This window comes from Triticum aestivum, chromosome 5B, assembly GCF_018294505.1.
Source record: "Triticum aestivum cultivar Chinese Spring chromosome 5B, IWGSC CS RefSeq v2.1, whole genome shotgun sequence".
Lineage (NCBI taxonomy): Eukaryota > Viridiplantae > Streptophyta > Magnoliopsida > Poales > Poaceae > Triticum > Triticum aestivum.
The window spans coordinates 35387624-35398550 of NC_057807.1; the positions used below are offsets into that span (position 1 = coordinate 35387624).

Sequence of the window (10927 nt, forward strand, 5' to 3'; positions counted from 1 at the left end):
TCTCCTAATGATGTGATCCCGTTATCAACGACATCCAATGTCCATGGTCAGGAAACCGTAACCATCTATTGATTAACGAGCTAGTCAACTAGAGGCTTACTAGGGACATGGTGTTGTCTATGTATCCACACATGTATCTGAGTTTCCTATCAATACAATTCTAGCATGGATAAAACGATTATCATGAACAAGGAAATATAATAATAATCAATTTATTATTGCCTCTAGGGCATATTTCCAACAAGATAGACATCCCTCTAGTCATCTAAATGATCACGTGATCCAAATCAACTAAACCATGTCCGATCATCACGTGAGATGGAGTAGCTTTCAATGGTGAACATCACTATGTTGATCATATCTACTATATGATTCACGTACCTTTCGGTCTCAGTGTTCCGAGGCCATATCTGCATATGCTAGGCTCATCAAGTTTAACCCAAGTATTCTGCGTGTGCAAAGCTGGCTTGCACCCATTGTATGTGAACGTAGAGCTTATCACACCCGATCATCACATGGTGTCTCGGCACGATGAACTATAGCAATGGTGCATACTCAGGGAGAACACTTATACCTTGAAATTTAGTAAGGGGTCATCTTATAATGATGCCGCCGTACTAAGAAAAATAAGATGCATAAAAGATAAACATCACATGCAATCAAAATATGTGACATGATATGGCCATCATCATCTTGAGCTTATGATCTCCATCACCGAAGCATCGTCATGATCTCCATCGTCACCGGCGTGACACCTTGATCTCCATCGTAGCATCGTTGTCGTCTCACCAACTATTGCTTCTACGACTATCGCTACCGCTTAGTGATAAAGTAAAGCAATTACATGGAGATTGCATCGCATACAATAAAGCGACAACCATATGGCTCCTGCCAGTTGTCGATAACTCTGTTACAAAACATGATCATCTCATATAACAATTTATATCACATCATGTCTTGACCATATCACATCACAGCAAGCCCTGCAAAAACAAGTTAGACGTCCTCTACTTTGTTGTTACAAGTTTTACGTGTCCGCTACGGGCTTCTAGCAAGAATTGTACTTACCTACGCATCAAATCCACAACGATTTTTCGTCAAGTGTGTTGTTTTAACCTTCAACAAGGACCGACCGTAGTCAAACTCGATTCAACTAAAGTTGGAGAAACAGACACCCGCCAGCCACCTATGTGCAAAAGCACGTCAGTAGAACCAGTCTCATGAACGCGGTCATGTAATGTCGGTCCGGGCCGCTTCATCCAATAATATCGCTGAATCAAAGTAAGACGTTGGTGGTAAGTAGTATGACTATTATCGCCCACAACTCTTTGTGTTCTACTCATGCATAAAACATCTACGCATAGACCTGGCTCTGATGCCACTGTTGGGGAACGCAGTAATTTCAAAAAAAAACCTACAATCACGCAAGATCTATCTAGGTGATGCATAGCAACAAGAGGGGAGAGTGTGTCCATGTACCCTCATAGACCAAAAATGGAAGCGTTTAATAACGCGGTTGATGTAGTTGAACTTCTTCGCGATCCAACCGATCAAGTACTGAACGTACGGCACCTCCGCGTTCAGCACACTTCAGCTCGATGACGTCCCTCGTGCTCTTGATCTAGTTGAGGACGAGGGTGAGTTTCATCAGCACGACGGCGTGGCGCCGGTGATGATGATGCTACCGACGTAGGGCTTCACCTAAGCACTACGATGGTATGATCGAGGTGTGCAACTGTGGAGGGGGGCATCACACACGGTTAAGAGAAACTTGTGTGTTCTAGGGTGCCCCCTGCCCCCATATATAAAGAACGGAGGGGGAGGCCGGCCAGCCCTAGGGGCACGCCCAAAGAGGGGGAGTCCTACTAGGACTTTCTAGTCCTAGTAGGATTCCCCTCCAAGGAAGAGGGGGAAGGAAGGAGAGGGAGAGGGAGTAGGAAAAGGGGGCGCCCCCCCCTTCCCTTGTCCAATTCGGACTCCAAGGAGGGCGCGCGGCCTGCCCTGGCTGCCCTCCTCTCTCTCCACTAAGGCCCATGGTGGCCCATTAGTTCCCCCGGGGGGTTCCGGTAACCCTCCGGCACTCCGTTTTTACCCGAAACAATTTGGAACACTTCCAGTGTCTGAATAACATGGTCCAATATATCAATATTTATGTCTCAACCATTTCGAGACTCCTCGTCATGTCCGTGATCTCATCCGAGACATCGAACAAACTTCGGTCATCAAAAACACATAACCCATAATACATATCGTCATCAAACGTTAAGCGTGCGGACCCTACGGGTTCGAGAACTATGTAGACATGATCGAGACACATCTCCGATCAATAACCAATAGCGGAACCTGGATGCTCATATTGGCTCCTACATATTCTACGAAGATCTTTTATCGGTCAAACCGCATAACAATATATGTTGTTCCCTTTGTCATCGGTATGTTACTTGCCCGAGATTCGATCGTCGGTATCATCATACCTAGTTCAATCTCGTTACCGGCAAGTCTCTTTACTCGTTTCGTAATACGTCATCCCGCAACTAACTCATTGGTCACATTTCTTGCAAGGCTTATAGTGATGAGCATTACCGAGAGGGCCCAGAGATACCTCTCTGAAACACAGAGTGACAAATCCTAATCTCGATCTATGCCAACCCAACAAATACCTTCAGAGACACCTGTAGAGCATCTTTATAATCACCCATTTACGTTGTGACGTTTGATAGCACACAAGGTGTTCCTCCGGTATTCGGGAGTTGCATAATCTCATAGTCTGAGGAACATGTATAAGTCATGAAGAAAGCAGTAGCAATGAAACTGTAACGGTCATAATGCTAGGCTAACGGATGGGTCATGTCCATCACATCATTCTCCTAATGATGTGATCTCGTTCATCAAATGACAACACATGTCTATGGTTAAGAAACATAACCATCTTTGATTAACCAGCTAGTCAAGTAGAGGCATACTAGGGACACTATGTTTTGTCTATGTATTCACACATGTACTAAGTTTTCGGTTAATGCAATTCTAGCATGAATAATAAACATTTATCATGAAATAAGGAAATAAATAATAACTTTATTATTGCCTCTAGGGCATATTTCCTTCAGTGACATCTTGCACGGTCATGTTAGAAAGGCATGTCTGAGGATAGCTTGTCAGCTATGTTAGCAACAACGTCGGTACCAAGAGCCGGGGACGAAGAGAACCATTTTCCTGCTCGATCGCAAGGCGAGGCGGCCAATAGACAAAGTTCTCGTCCATCAGTGGTTACCGGAATGTTAACAACAATAGTAACAAGGTCTTACTGGCAAAGTTGTACTTGAGGGTGTTGACATAAGCAGGGAGTTATCACTGCTGAAATAAGTTAGATTAGTTAAACAAAAGAATGAAAAGGAAAATGTGATTAGATTAAACAGATCAATGAAAATAAAACATGATTGTACACAAGTATTAGGTGTATATCTATGCCAAGGAAAGGCAGAGCATGATATATGTAACATGACAGCAAGTAGATAACCATTTAGGTAAAGGGGGAGGAAATTTATGATGTTACCCATACAATAGTGTTTGAATAATTGATCAAGAAATATTTAGCATTGGCTTCGTTGGTATTTTCCCGAATAGGAGGGAGATGATGCAGTACAGTTCTTCGGGAGTACTCTTTCCGTTCCATAATGTAAGATATTTTTTGACAAAAAACATCTTACATTATGAGACGGGGGGAGTAATATAACTAATCCCATCGATTGAGATGGTACTTGCCTATTTTTTTCCATAGAAAAAAAATGAAAGTCAAACCTATAGATCAGTCAGCAATCTCGGCCACCCACTCTTCTGAGTTTCTCAAGGTGCCGCGGCTGCTCGCGCTCTGTACCTTCGCTTCCACGGTCGCCGCTCCCGGCCGCCGCCGCCACCACCACCGCGACCTCTGCGCCCATCACAGAAGCCAGCGGCTCCCGCTCTCCACTCCGGTGGCGTATAGCCGTCTCTCGCGTTCGCCGCTGCGGATTTGTTGATCTCGCCGGCGGCGGCGCTGGCCTGGCTTCAATCGAACAGGTATGGAGTGTGAGATAGCTTGCTTGGTCTACTTTTCAACTTCTGCAGTGAAATTTGTTGGTGTTTTAGAAGTATGAGTGTGGTGGCGCCGCGGTGTGGTAAGTGATGTATTCCTGCACATAGATCTTGCTGGAAAAAAAAACAATTGTGTACGCGCTAGTCTGCTACCATCGTACTTTACCAGTCATAGTTGACATCATATAGATCTTACTGAAACTAAGGTGACAATAACAATAAAAGTACTAATAATTGTTTACCTGCTAGCCTGCTTCTTTTACAAGGAGATCTTATATAATATACTAAAAGCAATCTTATTTAATCAGTTGTTATAGTTGACAAGTTTCATGATGCAAAGTTGGTACGCGTATGCTTGCTTGGAGAATTTGACAAGTTTTGTATTCCACTGTTGTTGAACCCTCTGATCACTTTAATATATATACCTCGGTACTATGTACGCAAACCAATTAGTTTATCTTGATGATCAAGCACAACTTTTGTGTGTATATGCAGACAAGAACTGACCTTTATTTGGTTGCGGGGTACAACCAAATACTGGCTCATCCGACCCACTAGATTGGAGGCAGTTAACGATGCGTATATATTAGTGTGTCCTTAAACCACTGTCATATATGGGTATCCTATCTCACCTTGGAATTCCCTGGCCTTCAACAAGCACCATTATCTATCGACCAGGTTTCCAGACTAATTTGGAGCCCTACTATTTGCTGTTTCTTGTGCACGAACTGATGCTTTCAAAAGACATAAAGTAACTCCATCAATCATGCGACTGGACTCATAATTCCAGTTCCAGTAGACTTAGTCAGCTAGTGTAGCAACTCAAAGGTATTTTAAACCGTAATTTCAGATCTTTTATTCTAGCAATAATGATTCGACTGAAGCTGGTACAATCGGATAAATAGGATGGTCACCATTTATTCATGTATCTATGTACCAGGAGTTCATGTCGACAATAAATTTTGTCATTTGGGGAGTGATTGAATTCTGATAAAAATTGCAGATTTGCATGTTCATCTTGAATTGACTGTGACTGGGTTTTCTTTTCTACTCTCTCAGTCCCAAAATTCTTGTCTTAGATTTGCCTAGATACGGATGTATCTAATACTAAAAGGTGACTTGATACATCCGTATTTAGACAAATCTAAAACAAGAATTTTGGGACGGAGGGAGTACTAAATTGTGAAATTGGGTACACATACTTTTGTAGCATTCTTGTGCATTTGGGTCGGTAATTGACACTTATGGAGTTACAGTCGCAATTATGGTTGTTATTCAGTATGATACCTACAGACCTACTCTCTTAGTGATGATGCATACATATATTGCCAGGTGTTTGCTTTGTCGTGCTGAAGCTTGGGGCCCTTTTCTGCAAACCTGGGCATTTTGGTAGCAACACTCATAAAACATCCAGCAGATGGTGAGCGCCTTGGCAGGGGTAATGACCTCTGTCATCGGCAAGCTCACCGTGCTGCTCGGGGAGGAGTATGCAAAGCTGAAGGGTGTGCATAGGGAGGTAGAGTTCATGAAAGATGAACTGAGCAGCATGAACGCCCTCCTTCAGAGACTGGCAGATGTGGACCGTGATATTGATGTGCAGACCAAGGAATGGAGGAACCAAGTCCGGGAGATGTCTTATGACATCGAGGATTGCATTGACGACTTTATGAAAAGCCTTGGCCAAACTGACATGTCTAAGGCTGTAGGTCTTGTCCAAAGTGTGCTCCAGCAGCTCAACGCACTGAGGGCACGCCATCAAATCTCCAGCCAAATCCAGGGACTTAAGGCGCGTGTTGAAAATGCAAGCAAGCGACGTATGAGGTATAAGCTTGATGAGCGCACCTTCGAGACTAGCACCTCAAGGGCCATTGACCCTCGTTTACCTTCACTCTATGCTGAACCGGATGGGCTTGTCGGTATTGACCAGCCAAGAGATGAGCTCATCAAGTGCCTAATGGAGGGTGTGGGTGCATCAGTGCAGCGGCTAAAGGTCATATCCATTGTGGGTTTTGGAGGTCTCGGTAAAACTACCCTTGCGAATGAGGTGTACTGTAAACTGGAAGGCCAGTTCCAGTGTCGAGCTTTTGTTTCATTGTCACAGCAACCAGATGTGAATAAGATCTTAAGAAATATACTCTCTCAAGTTTGCCCACAAGAGTTTCCTAGCACAGATATATGGGACGAGGGAAAGCTCATTGACGCAATCAGAGATGTTTTAAAGAACAAGAGGTACGTTCATGAACTTTGAATGAGAAATTGGCTGTTGGTACTGCATCATATTTTCTTCAATATTGATTTTTATTTAGTAGCCTTGTCATTCTACTACTTTCTACAATTGTTTAATTAACACACCTCTTAAACTATATATAGATGCTTTCGTTACATTCTGAACATATGCAGTTGTGAATAGTGTTGGTTCACAGTTTGTGTGGTTATATTTTTAGAGGCCTTAAAATGCTTACTTTACAATCGTAACCGCCTACACTAAATTGAGCTTCCGTGGTGTGGCCATACCATTGGGGAAGGGGATAATGGCTGTCCGTGATAATACATAGAAAAGAAATGCTTGTGTGTGTATTTTTGTCCATAATGTTTCCTTATTCATGAGAGATTTGCATGCACTTTGTAGGTACTTAGTCGTCATTGATGATATATGGAGTACTCAAGCTTGGAGGATTATCAAATGTTCCTTGTGTGTGAATGATCTGGGAAGCAGAATAATCACGACAACACGTAGTATTGATATAGCCAAGTCATGTTGCTCTCCTCACCATGATCGTGTCTATGAAATAATGCCTCTTACAACAGCTAACTCTAAGAGTTTATTTTTCAAACGAATATTTGGCTCGGGAGATATATGTCCTCCTCGACTGGAGGAGGTCTCGTCGGAAATATTGAAAAAATGTGGTGGTTCTCCATTAGCGATTCTTACAATAGCAGGCTTATTGGCTAATAAAGGTAGTACAAATGAAGAATGGGAGTCGGTGTATAATTCAATCGGTTCGACATTGGAGAAGGATCCTGGTGTAGAAGAGATGAGAAGGATATTATCTTTTAGCTATGATGATCTTCCCCACCATTTGAAGACATGTTTGCTGTATCTAAGTGTATTTCCGGAGGATTATGAGATTGAGAAGGATCGATTGATAAGGAGGTGGATCGCTGAAGGATTCATTAATACTGATGGTGGGCAAGATTTGGAGGAGGTAGGAGAGTGCTATTTTAATGATCTTATTAATAGGAGCATGCTTCAGCCAGTGAAAATCCAATATGACGGTCGAGTCGATTCATGCCGAGTCCATGATATGATTCTTGATCTCCTTACATCTAAGTCAACTGAAGAAAACTTTGCCACCTTCTTTGGTGACCAAAAACAGAAATTCATGCTTCAGCATAAGATCCGCAGGCTATCCCTCAATTATTATTCCCAAGAGCACATCATGGTTCCATCAACAGCAATCATTTCTCATTGTCGATCACTCAGTATTGTTGGGTATGCTGAAAAGATGCCTTCACTTTCGAAGTTTCTATTTCTGCGAGTACTTGATATTGAAAATGGCGAGGAGATGGAGAGCAATTGCTTTGAACATGTGAGGAAGCTGTTTCAGTTGAAGTATTTACGACTCAATGTTAGAAGCATTTCTGCACTCCCTGAACAATTAGGAGAACTACAGCATTTGAGGACTCTGGATATGGGGTGTACGAAGATAAGGAAAATGCCCAAAAGCATTGTTCAGCTGCAACATTTAACATGTTTGCGTGTCAGTAATCTGGAATTACCCAAAGGAATTGGGAATCTGCAAGCCCTGCAGGAGCTATCAGACATCAAAGTCAACCGGGACAGCCTGGCATCTTGTTTGTTGGAGCTGGGCAATCTGACTAAACTGAGGATTCTTGGGCTATGCTGGTGCCTTGTTGATGTGCACAGCAATAAAGAAATTTTAATGGATAACTTGGTCTCATCGCTCTGCAGGCTGGGAAGACTCAACCTTCGATCCCTGAGTATTCAAAGCAACTACAGATATTCGCGCATAGATTTCTTGTTGGATTCTTGGTTCCCTTCCCCTTATCTCCTCCAGAAGTTTCAGATGGGCATGTTCTATTTCTTCCCCAGAGTGCCAGCTTGGGTTGCATCACTTAACAAGCTCACCTACCTGGATATCAATATTGATCCAGTAGAAGAGGGTGCACTGGAGATCCTTGGAGATTTGCCTGCTTTGCTGTTTCTATGGTTGACATCAAGATCAGCTGCTCCTGAGCAAAGGCTCATCGTAAGTAGCGACATGTTCATAAGCCTAAAGGAGTTCTACTTCACCTGTTGGAGCAATGGGGAAGGCCTGATCTTCGAATCTGGGGCCATGCCAGGGCTTGAGAAGCTGCGGCTTCCATTTGATGCAGGCAGTGGTCTTGATTTTGGCATCCAGCACCTCTCTTCCCTCAGGCATCTTGCTGTTGAGATCATTTGCATCGGCGCGACGGTTCGGGATGTGGAGGCGTTGGAGGAGGCCATCAGGAACACGGCGGATCTCCTTCCGTACCACCCCACACTGGAAATACGAACGTGGGATGACGAACATATTGTGAAGGAGGAGCAAGGCAATGCCGAAGAGGAGATCCAGGCAAGCGGCTGAAAGTCAGTGTGCAGTGTATGTAAGCGTACACATCCACATACCTCATTCGACAATTTTAAAAGTTTCCTTTTTACTCTTATATGATGCACATTTTGTACAAGTTTGCTTGGACTAAATCGCTTACGTATTTTGGTGTTGCAAAGTATTTAGCTACTTAGCGAGGTAGAAAAACAAGAATTCGAGCATATATCTCACAATATCTTGGTGAAGTGTAGTGTTGTTGATATGGGCCAAAGATGCAGAAGATATAGGAATTTTTCTTTTGGACGGCATGTGTTGCTAAGATTTTGCAAAGAGCGTTTTACCACTAGGCTACCATTTGGGGATGCCCTCCTTAAAAAAATTAGTGTTGCTAAGATTAACATTAAAGCTTAAAAAGGTTTGTTAGATTGTAGTGTTATTTGTCAAAAGATAAACATGCTACATAACACGGTTTGTGGAACAAACGTCTGCGTTATTTAGGAATCTAGCGTGTGAAAAATATTTAGATAATTACTAATCATGATTGATGTTGGTTGATGGTTGTCGAACAATAAATATTTGGTTTTGTGAATTATGCCCATGGGAAAAATTCAGAATATGGAGACTGTTGGAGCAGGTTTTTTGTCTCGAGTCTCTGCATTTTTCTTGGAATAGGAGGACTGCTGAAGATTTTCTTAGTAGCCATGCCTTTCCTCCGCATCCGCCTATTCTTTTTTTTCTTTTTCTTTTTGCGGGAACCGCCAGCCTATTCCACCTGGCTGTTGCTACACTAATTCTGGAACTGGAATTTATTCTAGCCGGCCTGACCTATATCTAGCATTGGTAGTCTTGAGTTATTAGTTTCAGACTTCTATATGTATAGGTGTACGGGCAGGGGGCAGGGGCTGCCATATTAGAACATGATAATCCTTTTTTCTTAAATTAGAACATGATAATCCTACATCAATGAACAACAACGGACCATTACTGGCTCCCTTCACACTAATTAACTCCCCCCCCCCCCAACCCCCCCTTGATTTTCAGGGGTGTGGGCCCCTCCAACGTCCCTAATCCAATCAACAAAGGCCAACTAAGATCAATGCGTAAAGTCTGTAAAACCTACAAAAACCCTATTCGCCGCTTGCTGTGGCGAATTGTCGGGAATTCACACAGGGCAAACATTTTTAGCGACGACAGATGGGCCGGCCCAGTTCCAGCTTTAAATAGTGCGCCTAACCGATTTTGGGAACCTTCTAGCAGGTTCCCTGGACCGGATTTTTTCCTGTGTATTCTCTTTTTCGGTTTTCTTTCGCATTACATTTTTTTCTGCTTCTTGTTCTGTTTATCTTTTACTTTTTGTTTCTTTAATTTTTCCTTTTTTGAATATTTTTATTTCAAAAAAATGTTCAAAAATATTCTAATATACCAAAATTCGTTCAAAATTTTCACAAAATGTTCCTGTTTTCAAATTTTGATCGGAAATTCACAAAATATTCAAATATTAGGAAACTATTTAGAATCGAAGACAATATTCACTTCTTTTCAAAAACCATTCGGTAATTTCAGCCAAGTTTATAATTTCGAAAAATGTGTAACATTTAAGAAAATGTTTGTATTTAAGAAAAATCGCAAATTAAAAAATGTTCGGTAATTTCAAAATTTTATCTTTTCCAATATTTGTTCAGAAATTCAAATTTTGCTCATATTTTTCAAAAGTTGTTCGCAAATGCAAAAAATGTTCATGGAATTTCAAAAAGTGTTCTACGAATTTCAAAAAATGTTCGAAATATTAAAATTAATCCGTAATTTTGAAATATGTTCGATTTTTCAAATTTTGTTCCTTTTGTAAAAAAAAATGTTCTGGAAATTCAAAAAAATTAATAATTTCACACATTGAACAATTTTTCCAAAATTTGTTTGCTAAATAATAAAATGTGGTGGTATTTCAAAAAACTTTCATTTTCAAATAAAATGTTCGAAATTTTCAAAAAAGTTCAACATTTGCGATTTCATTTGCCCCTTCTTTCAAAAAACAATTCTATAGAAATTTCAAATTTTTGTCCACATGGTTTCAAAAATTTGTTCAAATACTTAAAAAAAACTATACAATTTAGTGAGCGATTAGCCTGCGATGCCGTGGAGTTATTCGTATTCTCGTGGCTATGACCAACACTCAGATTTCGGCAAAGGACAAGGATGATATTGGGCCTTTTATCGCGGCGGATGTGTTGGTGAAGCTCAAAGGCTACACATTCACATTCAGG

At 41.6% G+C, this 10927-nt stretch overlaps 1 protein-coding gene across 1 annotated transcript; it reads left to right on the forward strand.

The window, feature by feature from the left end:
* The first annotated feature begins 3805 nt into the window (after nucleotides 1-3805).
* LOC123110249 (disease resistance protein PIK6-NP) lies at nucleotides 3806-8781 on the forward strand. The gene is made up of 3 exons (XM_044530724.1): nucleotides 3806-4056; nucleotides 5404-6300; nucleotides 6701-8781. The coding sequence occupies exons 2-3, from the start codon at nucleotides 5489-5491 to the stop codon at nucleotides 8700-8702; spliced, it is 2814 nt and encodes a 937-aa protein (XP_044386659.1). The 5' UTR covers nucleotides 3806-4056; nucleotides 5404-5488; the 3' UTR covers nucleotides 8703-8781.
* Nucleotides 8782-10927: the final 2146 nt, after the last annotated feature.